Source organism: Mus caroli, chromosome 9, assembly GCF_900094665.2.
Source record: "Mus caroli chromosome 9, CAROLI_EIJ_v1.1, whole genome shotgun sequence".
NCBI lineage: Eukaryota > Metazoa > Chordata > Mammalia > Rodentia > Muridae > Mus > Mus caroli.
Window position 1 is genome coordinate 41,387,433 of NC_034578.1, and position 19,320 is coordinate 41,406,752.

The 19,320-nt window shown below is 49.0% G+C and overlaps 1 protein-coding gene across 1 annotated transcript; it reads right to left on the reverse strand.

Annotated features, from left to right (window-relative positions):
• Positions 1-993: 993 nt before the first annotated feature.
• On the reverse strand, positions 994-16,184 carry Cxcr5 (C-X-C motif chemokine receptor 5). Its single transcript, XM_021173373.1, has 3 exons — positions 16,074-16,184; positions 2,223-3,430; positions 994-2,181 (listed from the first exon to the last, which is right to left on the reverse strand). The coding sequence occupies exons 1-2, from the start codon at positions 16,128-16,130 to the stop codon at positions 2,363-2,365; spliced, it is 1,125 nt and encodes a 374-aa protein (XP_021029032.1). The 5' UTR covers positions 16,131-16,184; the 3' UTR covers positions 994-2,181; positions 2,223-2,362.
• Positions 16,185-19,320: the final 3,136 nt, after the last annotated feature.

A 19,320-nucleotide genomic window follows, 5' to 3' on the forward strand; every position in this document is an offset into this window, starting at 1 on the left:
TGCAGAGCGAGGGAAGGCAGTGTGAGCGAGAACATCCTGTTGCCTCCTTTCTGCCTGCCTACTCTCTGCAAGATCCTTCTGTCCAGGGCTCAGGGCCATGCACCAGATCTGTCTATGCCCACCAGACACAGCCACTGCCTCTCCTCTGACTTCCCAGGAGAGCCCCTCACCCGCCCCTGGTCAGACTCAAGCCATACAGGAATGGGTGTTTTGTCCCCTTTGGCCCCAGGAGTAAACTACTTCTGTTTTTCTCACGTCCTTTCCTGCCTTGTAAGGTGGCGGGCAGCTCCCTGGCTAAGGCCTTTCCTGTCCTGCCTCCAGGGCCAAGGGCCATTCTAGACAGGGTGTCTTTTACCAGGGCCCTGTCCCCAGCCTTTCTGACCTGCAGGGCCTGGTTTTGCCTTGGCAGCTGTAATACAAAGGGAATTCGTGCCCACTTCTCCCAGTCTGGTGCTGTCCACCATCAGCCAGGCCAGGCACCAAGCCCCCTCCAGAGCTGGCTGCAGGCCCCTGGCTTCTCCTGCCCCTCCCAGGGACCATAGCCAAGGTCTCTTGTGTTGAGAGGTGGGTGGAAACCTGTCCTTCTTGCCAGACACTGCCCTCCCTGCTTCCATCTGGGCCTTGTGCCCCCACCCACATCCCCACCCTGCCCAGACTGTCTAGCCTGCCCTACTCCAAGGAGAGGGCTCTGGCCACAAAGGGCCCAATGCCCTCTTCTTGTGCCCTCGTCTCCCACCTCTACCACTAGCTTCCCAAGGTGATCTCCACAGGCCAGCCTTCTCCCTCCATCCATGGCCATACCCCAGCCATTTTGTACCATTATATAAATATATATATAAAATATAAATATATAAATACAATATGTGAAGACATCTTCCTGGTTTTTATTTTGAAACACTTTTTAGGCTTGTTCCGGGGGTCTCTGTGCTGCCTGTACTGTATTGACCTGTTTTATAGGTGCCTTTTTATTAAAAAGAGAAAATTCAAAAATGCCATCTCTCGCATTTTTATTTCTGTGTCCGGTTTGCCTCTTCTCAGCTGGCAATTGGATGCTGGGAGCAGAAAAGGGGGTCCCCAGGTGTCTTTACTGTTCTGCAATGAGAATACAGTCTCTGAAGCTATAGCATTGGTTTCCCCAGTGGGATCCCCCAGGGAGCTTGTACGGTTGGCTTGAGTGGTACTAGGCAACTCTGCTTCCTACCCCCACGCCCCCAGATCGGTGACTGGGAGGAAGCCGAGCTCAGAATTGCCTGCTAACTTCCCCTATGTGTGCATGGAGCAGCTTCCTCTGGTTCCATGTGAGTGGTACCCTCCCAGGGGCAGGGTACTGCTTTCCTGGGGTTTGAGGACTTGCCTGCCCAGGTTGGCTTCTCATATTGTCTCTGCCTAATGAAGACAGGGACCTCTGTTGTCATTCTCTTAGCTAGGTGTCTCCTCTCTCGAGGCTAGGACCACTTTGCTATCTTGCTTTCCCCAGGCAAGTTGGCTTCCTTCCCCATTGGTGCGCAGAATCCACGAGGGCCCTGGATCTCATTTCCCCGCCAGTCTGGAAGCTTTGGTCCATGGGTGGAGAAGACAGCTGGGTTTGATTTTTACTTGTTCTTCATTGGAGCCTGGAAAAGGTGTCTTTCCACTTTTCCGCTGGGCCTCTTTCCTGCTGGCTTGCCCTTTACTCTTCTTAGGATACTGGCTAGCTTCCAGAACTTTCTGGAACTTGCCCTCAGTCTGTAATCCAAGATCCAGTAACATGGGGCTGACCCAATGCTGGTTAGGTTGGAACCAGACAGCTACCTAAAGTAGATCGGTTTCAGCTTTCTGCTTGGTTAAGAGAAAGGCACGGTTGAAGGTCTGGCATGAAGTCTGTATTTAGGAGACAGGCACATTAAGGCCATAGTCTGCCACCGCCAGCTGGCTATTCCTCAGTGGTATAGGAGTGGTGGGTAGCTGTGGCAGCCAGTAGTCTTTAAGATGATGGAATCCATTCTGGGAGGAGAGTCTGGGCTCATAATCAGGAGGAAGATGAGATTGGGCCACAGCAGAAGTAGTTGTCCCTATGGCCAGGAAGAAATAAAGCTGAGCTTAGCTTTAGCTGGTTAGGATGGGAGGTGTGTGGAGTTCTCTTCATCTAAGGTGATACAGGTGGCCTGGATATTGCTTGCTTTGCCTTTGGGCTGCTTTCCCCTCCGGTGGCTCTAGTCTAGCCTGAAGGCTGGCGGAAGAGCTTTAGGGACATTCTAGAGAGAGTTTATCTAGCTTTCCCATCTGGGGACACTGGCCCAAGCTCGTGTTGGATGGGTTCCGCCACCACTTTATCCCTCCCATGGAAAACAGAAACAGACATGGGCCCTGAGACTTCCGGGATCTAGAAGGTGGTGAGCGAAGTAGCATTCTCTGACTCAGAAAGACTACTCTTGCGCCAGCTGGGGAAAAGTTGGCAAAGGGAGGCCGGGCCAGCACAGCCCAGCTTGGTCAGAAGCCGAGAGAGGTCACTGCGGAACTTTACGCCAGCGAAGGTGTAGAGCATGGGATTGAGACAGCAGTGAGCCAGGCCCAGGAATTCACACAAGGTGATGGCCACAGAGAGATAGCCACTCAGCTCGCAGCTGCTATTCACAGCCTTCAGCCTCTCCAGTGTATCTAGGAAGATGACAATGTGGTAGGGCGACCAGCAGAGGAAGAAAATGCTTGTCACTAAGATGGCCACCCTGACCGCCTTCTGCCGCTGAGGGCGCCGCTGGGCCTGCAGTAGCCTGTGGACCACGCCCACGTAACACCACCCCATCACGAGCATCGGTAGTAGGAAGCCCCCGATGTGGTAGAGGAAACGGGAGGTGAACCAGGCTCTAGTTTCCGCTTCGTTTTCCTGGGAGAAGGTGCACTGTGGTAAGGAGTCATTGTTATGAGGTTGGCCAACCTTGGCAAAGAGGAGTTCCGGTAAGGCGAACAGGAAGCCGGCCAGCCAAATGGCCGTGCAGGTGATGTGGATGGAGAGGAGTCGACGGCGGCGGTAGGCGTGAACAGCATGGACGATGGCTAGGTACCGGTCTACAGCTATACAGGCCAGCAGCAGGCTGCTGCAGTAGAAATTGATCTTGTGCAGAGCAATCACAGTTTTGCAGAGGAAGGTCCCTAGGACCCAACCCACAGAGCCCTCAGCCACTGCAAAAGGCAGGATGAAGACTAAGAGAAGGTCGGCTACTGCGAGGTGGAAGAGGAAGGTCTCGGTTGAGCTCCGAGTGTGCCGGTGCCTCTCCAGAATTACCAGCACCAGGATGTTTCCCATCATACCCAGGAGGAAGATGACGCTGTAGGCCACAGGCATGAATACCGCCTTAAAGGACGTCAGTAAGGGTCCCTCGACTGTAGAGCAGAAGTTACTGTCCTGTAGGGGAATCTCCGTGCTGTTACTGTAGAAGGCCAGTTCCTTGTACTGTAAGGACCAAAAGAAAGAGAAATGAAAACGATAGCCATATCTTTTTTTTTTCTTTTCTCTGTGAGGTTACCTGTCCTTCCAGGCTAATGCTTTTTGTCTGTACTATTCTGTTTCCTCTTGGCCTGTCCTTAAACATGCCATTTTTACCCTCCTTCCTCCCTTCTACATATTTATTTTAGGCAGGATCTCCCTCTATAGCCTTGGCTAGCCTGGAATTTACTATGTAGACCAGGTTGACCTCAGCTTTGGGTAGTCTCTGCTTGCTGGGTGCTGGGATTAAAGGCACATGCCCCCATGCCCTGTCTCTTAGATATAATTTTTTTATTCTAATTTTTGGTAGTGCTGAGCAACTGTTCGGCCACTGAGCCACATCCCTGGCCTGAAACTTCAGGTCTTTTCTTTTCTCTTCTTTTCTTTCGTTTTTGTTCGTTTGTTTGTATGTAAACTGGACCGGTAGTCACTCACAAAGTGGTAGGGTGTTCTTAGAGGTGGAAGGCGTAGGGATTGCAGTCAGTATTGGCATTTGGGAATGGAACCTGATAGGAACAAGAAGCCAACATTCCAATTCTGTAAGGGCAGTGGGTTGTAAATCTAAGCTCTCACTGGGGGTGGGGAATGGTTGAGTGCTGATGTGGCTGGCTTACTTCCTCTAAATTTCTCCCCTTCTTCCTGTCTTGATTATTGCTGAAACTGAGGAAATGGCCTCCTATTTGGTTTAATCCACACACGCTTGAGGTATGTAATCTAACTCTTATTTTACAGACCTGTCTTGCTCAAAGAGGAGGTTTGCTTAAAGGCACGTTTGCCTGTCTTCAGTCAATCAATACCGCTACACTGAGAGATGCTACCCACACTTCCCTCCAAAGGCTTCTGGGAAAGGGGCGGAGCCTAAGTTTCCTACTTCCCAAGCAGAGAGTAAACTCCCTAGGCACAGGAACCCAGCAGCGGAGGCAAATGTGAGTCACACACAGGGAGACTAGGCGCAGGGAAGGGAGGAAGCGTTTTCTGCGTGGAAAAGAAGGGGGCGTGCCTGTTATATCTCCGGAAGTCCCTACCTCCGCATCCTCCTCCCCATCTGCCACTGCCCTCCATCACCCCAGCTCTCAGGTTGTTTGCCTGCTAACCACAGAGGAAGACAGAGTGCCTGTTTTCATACCTTTCACTCACAGCTGCCCTGCACCTGCGTTTCCTCAGCTCCCTACACTGTTCTTCCTGCCCTGCCCTGCCCTGGTCAACCTCCTTCCTGGGCAATACAAAACCAATTACACCCAACCGACTATGGGTTCAAAACACAGTGATATAAGTGATGGGCCCCAGGGAGGTAAGAGATAGTGGGCTGTTCTGTCCTCTAGGCTCTGGCGATCTCGTCTTTGTGCTGACCCCCTTTGAGGAGAGTGAGGGTCTCCTGCCAGTAGGGGTTGGTTCATGGCTACCTTAAATCTTTCTTGCCACCAGGCACACTGTTGTGGGTGACACACTCACTTCCCCTGATGGGTAAACCGATTCCCCATCTTGGTCTTTTGGTCCCTAGAGCAGGTGGCTCTTTCAGAGGGGATGGGGACACATGGTACAATGGCAGCACTATCTACCCACTCTCCAGTGTCCCTTCTTCTGTCGTCACTTCATCCTGTCCCCCATCCTGTCTCTCTATGGGTCTTTCCCCTTACTTTTCTTTCAATTTTTTAAAAAAATTAGACTTCAAACCTTTTTATTTTCCGTGTATGAGAGTTTTGCCCGCGCGCGCGCGTGTGTATGTGTGCATGTGACCGCCTAGTGCCCATGGAGGTCAGAAGAAGGCCCTGGTTCCCTTGGAACTGAGGTTACAGATGGTGGAAGTCACCATGTGGGTGCTAGGAATTGAACCCCAGTCCTCTGCAAGAGTAGCAAGTGCTCTTGACCTTGGAGCCTCACTCCCGCCTTATGGGTCCTTTACTTACTACTGTTTCTGTTCTTTTCCACTTCCTACCCAGTGGACAGGGGGAGCTTCCTCGTACTCAGATCCCAGCCCCACACTTCTCAGGAGCTGAGGGGGGAGGATGGCTTAAGCCCACGATTTGAGTTCCATTGTCAGTATAGCCAGACTCTGTCTCAAAAACAAACAAACCAAATCTACACCTACACAGGGCAAATAACCACACCTAACTAGGCCCTATAGATTTAGTGTCCTTTAATGACTCCCCATCACCTGTAAGAAACAGGTATCTTTTGTCTTGTTTTTCTGATATCATAGACAATAGTAAAACCATATATATATATATATATATATATATTAAAGCCACTTTTTGATGATAATGTTCACTTGCAGAAAAGTGGATCAAGTCAAGTTTCACACAGCAGAATTCAACACACCCTTGGAAGGAAATGAAGTTTATGTTGTTTATGTCTGTCCTCTCAGGGAAAGACATTTAACTCACACAGCTTAATTTCAGAACCAACAACAGGGTATTCATACAGCATAAAGGCCCAAGGTGGTAGGCAAGAGTTGTTATGAAATATAATGGGGGAAGTGGGTACCTGGTGGGCCCGTGCCAAGGTGTTCCCTGAGAAATCACGCCACGCAACAGATCTGGTGTGAAGGGGATTTAGTGGTAGAAGGGAGGGGAGTGAGGGCCTGGAAGATGGTTAGAGGCAGGCAGATGGGAGCAGAGCCATGAGAGCAGAGAAGGGGGCAGGGCAGAGAAGGACGGAAAAGGGGAGAGAGAGGAGTCAGCCAGGAACAGGAGGGAACAGAGAGAGCCAACTGGGGCGGTGAGCAGCGCTTTTATATTCTGCCTACACCTCAGCATCAGGCAATGGCAGCAGATGATGTTGTAAGCCATTGCTAGGTCCCTAGGATAAGCCAAGTTGAGCTAACAGGAGTGTCTAGGTTAGGGCTCACAGCTCCTCTTCTTGCCTTTAAACTAGTGTTCTTTACTTTCGATTCTATGGTAAAAACAAACAAGCAAATATAGGCATTGGCTAGGTATGGTGGCTCAGGCTGTTATCCTAACACTGGAGAGAAGGGCCAGGAGATGAAAGGCTCAAAGACAGTTTCATCTACATGAGTTCCAGGCTGGCAAGTATTGCTTGGGTCTCTGTAACAAACAAACAAACAAACAAAAAAGGGCTGTACAACAGCCGGTGTGAGAGAGAATGGCCCTACAACTCTTGAAAACAATCGACCTGTTAGATAGGGCTTCAATGCCCCAGGTAGAAGGCCTTTACATTTTTATCTAAAGTAGTCCTGGCAGTGCATCTCAGCAGGTAGATGCTTGCCTAGCATATACAGGGCCCAGAGTTTGAGCCTCAGCCCTGCAAAAATAAATTTCTCCCAAATGCACACTCCTTTGATGTATCAGACCGTACCTACGACTTCACTGCACCAGACATGCTATTCCTCAGGTATGTGTGCCACAGCCACCTGTCCCCAGCAACCCAGGCAGCTTCCTGTCACCTTCGCTCCTTTTTCAAGTCTGCCTCTCTAAACTCCGGCCTTCTTTCAAGGCCCCCAAGTTGACTCCATCTGGGGCTCAGCAGGGATTTACACGTTTGCATCTGTCTGTAAACTCTGCTTGGAGTCTAACGTGGGTTCTCTATCCCTTTAGGGAGTTGTTTCCAGTAGAACTGAGTAGAGCTATTTGACTCTGACTCTGCAGTAGGAGGTGGAGAGGGAAGCTGTGGGGTGAACTGGTGAGCACACGCATCAGGCAGATGGTGGAGATGTGATGACTCACCTTGGTAACAGCCGAACCCATCCAGGGGAGCATGTGAGTCTAGCCAGCCTGTCTGGCCCAGAGGCCTTTCATGATAACGGCTCAAGTTTTTATCTAGGCTGGTGAACTTCCTTTTCACTCGAAGTTCAATCCGTGTGACATTCCCACTGGGACAGGTAAGGGGGTGAGGGTCTGTCTCTTCCTCCATGCCAACAGGTATTGTTTTGGCAAAGTGTTCAGAGGAGGAGACGATGGGAGGAAGCTAGTCTGGTATAAATCAACAGAAGGTGTCAAACATTTTTGGAGCTTGACAAATGTTAAAGCCACTCCCCATACACAGGAGCTTGGGTCCTCCTCCTCCTCCTCTCCATCAAACCCTAGAGAGAAGCCTTAGGTAGGGTTGGCTCTGGCCTGGTGGAAAGATGCTGTCAAAGGGAGCTGGCCTAGCTAACACACTGGGAAGAGTGCATTGTCAGCGATGGGATGAATGGCCCCCTCATTCTTGGCTACAAAAGGCAGCAGAAACCCTCCTGTGTACCCGCATTGTGATGGGCAACACACATCCTATATAGACACAGACATATGCCCAGGTGGGACCACACTGCTCTGCTGCATAGACAGGCACTCAAACAGAGCACAGACAGCGTACACACAAGCTCTAGGGATGCATGCCCCACGGGAACATGCCCCACGGGAACGTATGCTGCCTGGAATGATGCCAGACATAAGCTAGGGATGTATTTAGAAAGCACTGTGAGCTCTGGGCCAGGAGGATGGGAAGCTGGTCCTGCTGTTGGAGGTTGGGTGGGAAGAAGAGGTAAGCGACGCAAAGTGTTCTTCCTATGTCGGCATCCACACAGGCTCCTCTTCCCTCTACACAAGACTGGGGTCTCTCCCTGGAGAGCCTCTAGCCGTGTGTGTGTGTGTGTGTGTGTGTGTGTGTGTGTGTGTGTGTGTGTGTTTCTTCGAGCTGTCTAGCAGGCAGCCTGCGAGGGTTTGCTGACTGGATTTCTCTGGGAGCAGGCTGGGGAATATTCCTTAAGGATGTACCCTGGATTTTCTTCTAGCACTCAGGATGCTTTGGATGGGGTGTGGCTGGAGAACACTAACAATGCAGAGCCCTTCATAAGCAGAGACGGGGAACCCAGATTCACCAGGTAGAATTATTGCAGGGTGCAAGTTAGAGCTGGGTTGGGTTGTAGCCAGTAGTCTCTGTTAGCTGGGAAGCTGAGTCGAACGAGTCATTTGAGCTCATGAGTTTGAAACCAGCATAGTTAGCATACGTAGACCCTGACTCAAACACCACACATATACACAGAGCCACAGACAGACATACACAGACACACACACACACACAGACACACAGACACACACACACACACCTTGGGCGTTCAGGCCGTCATAGGCTTTTTCTAGATGAGGTGAACTCTTTTTCAGGTCAGTTGGCTCTGTTGAAAGGTTTGGAAAATCCCTCCCTGGAAAGGCATTTCCAGGTACTATGAATGTAGGAAATAGGAAAAAGAAGCCTGAAGCCTACGGGAACTGTCTTCAAGGGCTGGGAAGGGCCTTTGGTTCAGAGGAGACAGCTAGACTCCGATGTGAGCCTCACGTATAGAGCAGGAGAACTGGGCAGAAGCTCCCAAGTGGCTCCAGTCGATGGAGGGACGACTTTCTTTTTTTTTTTTTTTTTTTTTTAGATTTATTTATTTATTATATGTAAGTACACTGTAGCTGTCTTCAGACACACCAGAAGAGGGAGTCAGATCTCATTTTGGGTGGTTGTGAGCCACCATGTGGTTGCTGGGATTTGAACTCTGGACCTTCAGAAGAGCAGTCGGGTGCTCTTACCCACTGAGCCATCTCACCAGTCCCCGAGGGACGACTTTCTAACAGGCACAGTGATCCACCAGGGGGACATCTTTGAGCTCATGTGCAAGGGAAGAGTTCCTGCTTCGGGGAAGTCAACCCTGCCTCTCGAGTCTGCTGTTCACTGGTGTCCTGGTTGTCTGTCATGCCCTGTGTGGACAGATTTGAGTTGCTTCCTAGCATGGTCTCAGCTCCCCTCCCACAGTAGTCTCTGCTTCACTAGCCCACCGGCCCACCCTAGTCCCCAGCCCTGAAGAGCCTATAGGGCTTCCTGCCCAGTGCATTGTTCTCCCAGGCTCCTCTCTGTGGAGCAATATCGCAAGCTAGACAAGTGCTCTTCCACTGAGCTACTGTGACTGTGGGGTGTGTGTGTTGTTTGTGTGTGTGTGTTTATGGAGGCCAGAGGTAGATATCAGGTGTCTTCTCCCATCATTCTCCATCTTATCTGTTGTCAGTCTCACTGAACCTTAAACTCGCTGATTATGTAGACTTGCTGACCAGTGAGTGCCAGTATCCCCCTCCCTTTAAATGAACTTTTTTGTTTGTTTGTTTTTGGGTTTTGGTTTTTGGATTTTTGGAGACAGGGTTTCTCTGTGTTGCTCTGGCTGCCCTGGAACTCACTCTGTAGACCAGGCTGGCCTTGAACTCAGAAATCTGCCTGCCTCTGCCTCCCGAGTGTTAAATGAACTTCTTTATTTTATTTTCACTTCATGTGTACTGGTGTTTTGCCTGCATATATGTCTGTGGCCATATGCACAAGCCTGCACATACCAGAAGAGAGTGTTGGATCCTATGGGTCTGGAGTTATATAAGGTTGTACCATGTAGGTGCTAGGAATTGAACTCAGGACCTCTGGAAGAGTATCCGGTGCTCCTAACTGCTGAGCCCTTCCTCCAGCCCTCCAAGGATCTTCTTGTATGTGAACTTGAATCCTCATACTTTCATAGCAAAAAAGCATAACTATTTACTTACTTTTGTTTTGTTTTGTGTGTTTTTAAAACAGATGTAGATTTTTTAAAAAAAATTTATTTATTTTATATATATGAGTACACTGTAGCTGTCTTCAGACACACCAGAAGAGGGCATCAGATCCCATTACAGATGATTGTGGGCCACCATGTGGTAGCTGGGAATTGAACTCAGGATCACTGGAAGTGCAGCCAATGCTTTTGGCTGCTGAGTCATCTCTCCAGGCCTTATTTGTGTTTTCAAGGCAGAATTTCTCTTGTAGCCCTGGCTGTCCTGGAACTCACTCTATAGACTAGGCTGGTCTCGAACTCAGAGATCTGCCTGCCTCTGCCTCTCCAGTGCTGGAATTAAAGATGTGCACAGGCACCACCTGGCCCTTACTCATTGTTTTAAGACAGTGTCATGTCACTAAGTTGCCCAGGATGGCTTTGAACTCACTCTGTAGGCAATGTCTTCAATTTTGGACCCTCCTGCCTTAGTCTCCTGAGTAGCTGGGATTCCAGGCTTGTGTTTCCAGGTTCTGCTGAGCTTATGTCTCCTTTTACGTGAGTGTTTCCAGCCACCAGTTGGGATCTGGGAGAGGCTGTGCAGGGTGTCTCTCATTTTAGCCTTCAGTAACTTGCAGGGTGCAGTCTATAGGAATGAGACTGGGTTGTGGGTGTGTAGATCTGTTCTTCTCAACACACTCTTCCTTCAGAATTCCCCAAAGACAATTCAGGACTCTGGTTTGTCATGTGCCCCTTGTCCTTCTTTTCCCCCAAAGGAGCAAACCTACTGGGTCCTCTCCCATCTCTGCCTGAGGGTTTTGGCCATTAAGAGTATGTAGTGCTTTTGATTTTTAGTATTTTAAAAAAATATTTCTTTTTATTTTACTTATGTTTCTGTGTGTGCATATATATATATAGTGTGTGTGTGTGTGTGTGTGTGTGTGTGTGTGTGTGTGTGTGTGCCACGTATGTGTGTGTGATCTTGGGGGCTAGAAGAGCTCATCAGACTAGATGTGGGTATTAGAAACCAAACTTGGAAGGACAGCAAGTGTTCTTAGCCACTGAGCCATCTCTCTAGCCCCAGTGTGTAGTTTTTAAAAACAGGATATCACTGTGTAGCCCAGGCTAGCCTTGAACTCAGGCTACCCTGAACATTATGACCCTCCCTGTTTCAATCTCTTAAATGCTTAGGTCATTGCCATCATGCTTGGCTCTGGGGGAAACGTGGAAGAACTATGGCTTTGCCACATCTTTAGGTTTAAAATGAGTTCATCTTGAGAACCAATGGCTGTCTACACTGTGAACATGGGGTCATGTATTTGAGGAACATGCACACGCATCTCCCAGTAACCTCTTAAAGCTACCTCCTGAGATAACACTTGCTTTAAGTTAAAAAAATATATATTATATTTATCTCTGTGTGGAAATTTCAAAAGATCAGTGGACAACTTCAGAGTTGGTTTTCTCTTTTCCCTATGAGACGCAGGACTGAACTCAGGTCGTCAGGGCTGGCAGCAAGCACCTTTACCCTCTGAACCATCCTGCTGGGCCTTCTGGGATGGTGTGGATTTGAAACACTTTGTCTTTCACTCCCAAAAGAAACTCATTCCTGTACTCTGACTTTGCATCCCAAATCCTGTTGCTTTTTATGTGTCCGCCAAAGGAATAAGACCAGGCAGGCTGGGTCTCTTATGAAGAGGTATGTTCCTAATGCGGTCTGTGATATCTGACTAACAGAACCTAGATTTCCCCCTCATGCAACCCCTCGAAGGCTGGCTTCAGGTTTCCCCTCATTTCTGATCCCTCCAGTTACCCTCGGTTGAGGCTTCCTCTACTGGGGCTTCTGTGGGACTTTTCACATGGTTAGAACAAGGGGGACCCTCCCCTCCACCCAGGTAAAGCCCAGAAACAGCTTGAGCGAGTTTTGGTTCCTCTTTTTAACTCCCTTGCTGAACTGAGACACTTGTGTGTGGACAAACTGTGACCTGTGATGCTCTGGTCACAGTGAATTCATGGCTCCTGATGATCGTCAATGAAGAAGGGTCAGGGAAGCGAGACTTAGACTAGCTTCACCCTGTTCTATGGCAGCCTCCCCTCCTGACGCCTGGAACTTTACTTCAGAACTAGTCTGTGTTGGTTCCAGACAAGCCCCACCGCGGACCTCTGATTTGAGGAGTGACATGAAAGAACTCATGGTGGTTCTCTTGGGCAGGATCTCCTCCAGGGCCACCCGGACCCACCTCGCCAGAGTGGGGTGACCTCTGGCCATGCCTACTCTAGGTGCTAGGGTTCTTCTCCTCGCTCTTAGCCATCAAGAAGTTTAGTAGCTGCCCATGGCCAGCAAGTGTGTTTGAGTTCAAGGGACAAAAGATCCTCGATGGGGAAAGGTGCTCTCTATACATGCCTGATGACTCATGGCCTGAGCTTGCTCCCTGGAACCCATGGAAGAAGGAGAGAAGGAATTCTCAAACGTTGTTCTCTGACCTCCACACAGATGGCATACACACACACACACACACACACACACACACACACACACACACACTAATAATAATAATAACAACAACAACAATTAAAAATTCATTGATAGCTGGCAGTGGTGGCACATGCCTTTAATCCCAGTACTTGGGAGGCAAAGGCAGGCGGATTTCTGACTTTGAGGCCAGCCTGGACAGGGTATAGTGGAGCATACTTTTAATCTCAGCACTTGAAAATCAGAGGCAGACAGATCTCTGAGTTCAGGGCCAGCCTAATCTACATAGCAAGTTTCTGGACAGGAAGGACTACTTAGAAAGATCCTGTCTCAGGTGGCAGTGGTGGTGCATACCTTTAACCCCGGCAATCGGGAGGTAGAGGCAGTCGGATCTCTAAGTTTTTTGTTTCTTGTTTTTTAAAAGATTTATGTATTATTATTATTATATCTAAGTATACTGTAGCTGTCTTCAGACAAGCCAGAAGAGGGTGTCAGATCTCATTTCGGATGGTTGTGAGCCACCATGTGGTTGCTGGGATTTGAACTCAGGACCTTTGGAAGAGCTGTCAGTTCTCTTAACCGCCGAGCCATCTCTCCAACCTGGATCTCTAAGTTTTAGGCCAGCCTGATCTACGTGGTCTACAGAGTAAGTTCCAAGATTGGCAAGGCTACACAGAGAAACCTTGTCTCAAAAAGGCAAAGGGAAAAAAAAATCCTATCTCAAAATTAATTGTCATTAAAAATAATACAAAGAGTAGCTGGTGAGACACTTAATGGGCACCTGCCATCAAGCCTAAAAAGCTGAATTAAGTCCCTAGAACACGCATGCTGGAAAGAAAGAACTGAATCCCACAAGTTACCCTCTGTTGACTATACATAAACAAATGTAAAAAGAAAATTAAAATTAAGACAAGGGATGGTTGACTTATCAAGACTGTTGTTTCAGAACTCAGAGTTGAGAGGGTTGAACCCACTGATCTGGAGAAGTGGGCCAGTACTCAGCTGGGTCAAAGACAGGGAGTGAGGAGCAGAAAATAAAGTCAACGGGAGAAGCTCAGCGGACGCCTAAGAAAAATGTCAAGCTAAGACCTCAGAGATTTATAATGCCAGTACCCAAAGGACTCAGGCAAGACGACTATGAGTTTGAAGCAGATTTAGCTACCTAGAGACTCTTGTTTCAAAGAGACAAGCCAACAAACACCCCCACCCACCCAATTTTTTTTTTCAAAACAGCAACAGAAAGCATTGAGCCAAGCCTGCAGTCCTTCCAAGTGTCTGTCACAGGGCAGGAAGTGCTCCTTGGGAGAGCTGGGGATGCAGGAGGGCCTTGTCATACTGTCTTGTCCAGTATGACAGACAGACAGAGCAAAACAGAAACCCATTGTTTTATGGAGAAGCCACTAATGCTAAACTTTTCTGCCAGTTCTGTCGTTCCAGGACATGCATGCTATGACAGAATAGGGCAGTGTGCCAAGGCCGGTCATGGCCTTTTAGAAGGTGAGTGGGGCCAAAGAGGAGGTTCTGTGTTTCAGAGTGACAACTACCCTTGATGAGAGTGGGTGGTGGGTGAAGGAAGAACATGTCTGATTGAAGGACTCCAGGGACAGGGTTGTCTTAGAATCCCTGGACTCCTAGCTAGATGTCTGGGCACATAGCTCAGGGCCTTGGGTTTGATATGTGTCATGAAAGAAGTTACCTTGCTTCTCTCCTTGGAATCTAGGTTTGCTTCATGTCATGAGTGCATCCCGCTGTCCCTCTGGCCCCCACTACCACCTGTCTCTAGTAGGTCACACTGTGATGTGAGGCGTGCAGTTAGGGGAAACTCTTGAGGTTTCTCAGAAGCCAGGAACGGCCAGGTCTCCAGGTGGTTACAAAGGCATCCAAGTGGGTCAGGGCTGATGGTCAGCTTGAGGGCAGAAGATACCACCTAACCATATCAGGGGCAGCTGGCAGTGGGGATGAGGGCAAGCAAGCGTGGGAGCACACTCCCCTGTAGAACAGTTAGGTTTTCAAAGGACTCAGGCAAGAGTTTGAAGCAGATTTAGGCTACACAGAGACTCTGTTTCAAACAAACAAGCCAACAAACAACCCTACCCCCTAAATTTTTTTCAAGACAACAACAGAAAGCATTGAGCTAAGCCTGAGGTCCTTTTATTTGCAGAATCCCCAAGAGTGCCCAAGTGATGCCAGCTGAGCAGGTTCAGCAAGCCCAGGGACATAGTGGGAAGAATGATAAAGCAGATCACAGATCCTGGCGAGCTGGGAGAGTCAGGGGAAACACCTCAAGGTGTGCTTAGGGCAGGAGAGCTGATAGGGCTCTGGGTTTGGAGCTCATTAGAGAATAAGGCCATGATGAAGGTTCTAAGTCTACTGATGCCCAAAACCCACAGCCCCACAGCCCTGGGGTTTTCCACTTGAACTGCTCCTAACAACATCCTTTGGTAGTCCAATAGCAGCCAAGTCAAGTGAACTCCTATGCTTAACTGGAAGACACTCGGGCGGGTGGCAGAGAGGGTGTCAGGCACTGCTTCCTTCTTTGCTTGTTTCTTTCTTAAGCTCCCACCTAAGAAACTCTTCCAAGATACTGTATCTCTAGAGATGACAGTCCCTCCCAGGACAAAGCGGCGTGCTCCAAGGTGTTTTTAGGAGCAATACAGCTGCATGACTTGGACCCCTGGGATCCTCTTCCTTGCCACCCATCTGGCCTCACGATTTCTTCATCTATACAAAATCACTGTCTAAAGGCTTCCAGCCAGGGATTAGCTCCACCTTGTCTGGACCATCAGCGACTTGAGGGCAAAGATTATGTCCTCAGTCTCTCCACCCAACACAGATAGATGTTGTATTGTGCCTTAATGATCAAGTCATTCAGCAAGATGAACAATTATATATACCTTCTTTTGGAGACAAGGTCTCAATGTGTTCTAGGCTCCCGCCCCTGAGTCTCTTGCTTCCACCTTTCTCATGCCGGGATTATAGGTGTGTACCACCACACTAAGTGTGTGCAAGCTGAGGATGAGCCTAGCAGCACTCGGCAAGCACTCTACCAACTGAGTACTGTTTCCACCCCTCCTCTCCCAGCCAACAACTCCACACTGCCTGATTGACTAGCACTGCCAGCAAACTGACATGAAGAAAACTTCCAGCCAGGTGGTGGTGGTGACGGCGGCGGCGGTGGCGGCGGCGCACGCGTTTAATCGCAGTACTTGGCAGGTAGAAGTAGGTGAGTTTGAACCTAGTCTACAGAGTTCCAGGACAGCCAATGCTTGCTTCACAGAGAAGCCCAGTCTCAAAAAAAAAAAAAAAAAAAAAAAAAAAAAAAAAAAGCAAACAAAAATACCCCTTCCAAATGACTTTGCCATTCTAACTCAAGGAGACAAGAGAAACTTCTCTGTTAAAGAAGCAAGAGGCAGAGCTGTGTCCTCAGCCACACAGCAGGAGATGCCAAACCTGATCCTGTGTCTCCCACCTCCCTTTGGCATCTATTAAGGGCAACAGATATGGGAGACAATAAGAGTCTAAAAGTGGATGTATTTGCCTATGTTCTATAATCCTTGCGGCGGGATTCCCAAGCTATCCCCTCTTCCTTGACATAGTATATTTAAAGTTCCAAGCAGGATCAGAGCAGCAGGGAGCCACATGACTCGACTCACCAGGTCATCCATATTGTATGTGATGGAGCCCATGTCCAGGGTTAGTGGGTAGTTCATAGCTGCAGCTCTGCGTCACCAGGCTGGTCACTGTCTGATGTCGAGAAGGTTTGTGCTGGTGCCTATGGAGAGGTGGCAGGCGTCAGCTGCAAACTTAAACAAATGAGCCATGTGCGGTCTCCTGGGGCCAGGGAGGGCTTGCTGCTTGCCTCTCGACTCATCTCTTTTTTTTTTTTTTTTCCACTGAGTCTTTTCTGGTGTGTGTGTGTGTGTGTGTGTTTCCCCCTTTCTTTTCTTTTCTTTTCTTTTCTTTTTTTTTTTTTAAGAAAAAGGGAAACTCCCCCCACAGAGTCAGTACTACGCAAGCATTTCAGCGCCTTTCCTGGCACTCATGGTCTGAACTGGGCCAAGCGTCTGGTGTGAAGGCTGCCCCTCCCTTCTGCTCACTGGATCTCTATGAGGGATGCATATAGACTTGGGGAACTCCTCATAGAAGGGGCTAAGAAAAGAGTACTCCCAGCCTCCTCTACACACTCACTTTCCTTATCACTAGGGTGACCAACCATCCCAGTTTGCCCAGAACCAGAGAAAGTCCCCTGTCCTGGGAAACCCCTCAGTCCCAGGCGAGCCAGGGTACTTGATCAACCTGTGACTGCCATCCTTTTGCCCGGCCAGGGAGGGGGAACCCTGCCCCCTCCCTCTTTTCAGCTCAAGTTTGAAAGAGTTAAGCTAGACTTTTTCAAAGGGAAGAACCCTAAGATAAATACTAGAAGAAAAAAAACATGAAATGAAATTACCAGACAAGAGCGCAGTATAGCCAGGTGTGGTGGCGCACGCCTTTAATCCCAGCGTTTGGGAGGCAGAGAAAGGCGGATTTCTGAGTTTGAGGCCAGCCTGGTCTACAGAGTGAGTTCCAGGACAGCCAGGGCTACACAGAGAAACCCTGTCTCGAAAAACAAAAAAAACAAAAAAAAACAAAACAAAACAAAAAAAAAGAGTGCAGTATAAATACAGCCATAGAGCTGTCTCTGACTCAGAGAAAAAGGTCAAAAAGGCGTTCCACCACAAGTAAACTTGTAGACACCTAGCTTGAAAGGACATGGATGGTTACCTAGGCCACCCCCACACCTCCAATTTTACACAAGAGGACCCCAAAGCCCAGAGATGGAGACTGACCTACCCAGGATCCTGTAACGCATCAATGGTGGCAACCTTGCACCCAAGTGTTCTGACTCCACATTTGTCATCCTCTGCTTCCATCATAGCTGCTCTGCAGGCTCTCTCTGCCCCTGCTCTTCACCCCTGCTCTGGCCCATCCTGAGAGCCACTTTGTTCATGAAGACCTGTGGTGGATATTGATCCATTTCCCCTCCAGGTCTTGTCCTGGTGGGTTTTCTTCCATGGGAGGATATTTCCTGACTCAGTCCATGATATTGTAAGATTGTACCCACTACACTATGTAGGTACTACATACGGGGCACTATTTGTGTGTGTGTGTGTGTGTGTGTGTGTGAGAGAGAGAGAGAGAGAGAGAGAGAGAGAGAGAGAGAGAGACAGAGACAGACAGAGACAGACAAAGATAAAGACACACAGAGAGAGCCTATGGAGGTTAGAGGACAACTTGTGTGAGTTGTTTCTCTCCTACAATGTGGGAATGTGGGACTCAGGTAGTCAGGTTTGGTGGCAAATGTCTTTCCTTGTTGAGCCATCTTTCTGGCCCCCAAAACTGTTCTTAAGGAGGAAGAAGGCCAGGGCACAGGGTTGGAGCCCCTCTCCAGCTCTTCTAGTCCTGTACTGCTCAGGGATACACTGCCTCGGCGCTTCCTGGGTCTGGAGCTGACGAAGCACTGTCCATCCTTCCAACCCTACACCATGCGGTCACGCCCCTCCCGCCCAGCAACACACACAAGTCAGCTTTTGCTGCTCTGAGTACACTGTCCAGAAAAGACAAAAGCATGAGAAACTCCAAGGAATGGAAAGGGACTTTGAAAGACAAGCCGGTCACGCCTCACTCTGCCCACCCCTCCTCTCCAGAGGATGCAAGAAAGGAGACCAGAGCATCCTCACTAAGCAACCACTCAAGGGGGTGAAAGCTGCCTCATATGAAATCATGGTTCCTCAGCTGTGAGGGTGAATGTCTGTCACCTGAGCACTTGGGAGGATGACGCAGGGAGATTCTGAGTTTGAGGCTAAAGAGGTCTATGTGATAAGACCCATCCATAAAATAAAGTGCGAAGGGGGAGGGTAGATCATGTTGCAGAGTAGGATGGTTTACTGTTTAGAATTAGAAACTTGAGCCTTCACGCTGAGTCAAAATGTATCTTCTATGACGCCCCCAGCCGGGCCTCAGACAGGACCGTGTGTGTAGCATGTCTCCCAAGTGACCTCTGGGTACAGACATCATGTGCCTGTGAGTCTTATGTGTCCCAACCCACATCCTAATGTCTTCAACTATTTTTCAAATAGCTGGTTTCTGGGTGCCTTATCAGCCTGTGCTTTGACCTTAGGTGATTTCCTGTCAGTGGTCCAGAAAGCCTGTGACAAGGACAAACCACGGGAAGGCGAGTTTCCTTGTTCGGGACTCTGAACATATTTAGTTGCAATTAGCGTGACCTTTTCTGTAGAGCCTTCTACCCTTGGCAGCGTGCTTATTGGACTTCACGTTGATGGTCCTAACCCACCACTGGATTTTACGAAGGGAAACTTGTCATCTATGAATGTGATGACAACATGAAAAAGCCATCCCTAGGTCTAACCAAGTCCACTCTTGGAAGGATAAAATCAAAATCAGCATCTTACTTCATATAGCTAGACGCTTCAAAGGTCGGGGAAGACTGTGTGGACGTAGGACCTAAGCTGGACATTAGGGAGGTGTCTGATGTGATGTATGTGTGTGCGTGTGCGTGAGAGAGAGAGAGAGAGAGAGAGAGAGAGAGAGAGAGAGAGAGACAGACAGACAGACAGACAGACAGAGAGAGAGAGACAGAGAGAGATGGAGGACTGCATGAGAAAGTGTGTAGAAAGAATTGTACCGTGTGTGGTGCACTGTGGACACTCAGCATTGGATGTGGTGATGCTGATGGCAATGTGAGGAGGTGGGTGGAGCCTGGAATTGATCTGGGGCTGTCTCCTTGTTGATTCTCAATCACTGTACTTTCAGTGATTCTCAGGCTGCATTGTAGACTCAGAGGGAATGTCAGGAAGACTCAGGACTCTTCCCTCCCCTCCCCTCCCCTCCCCTCCCCTCCCC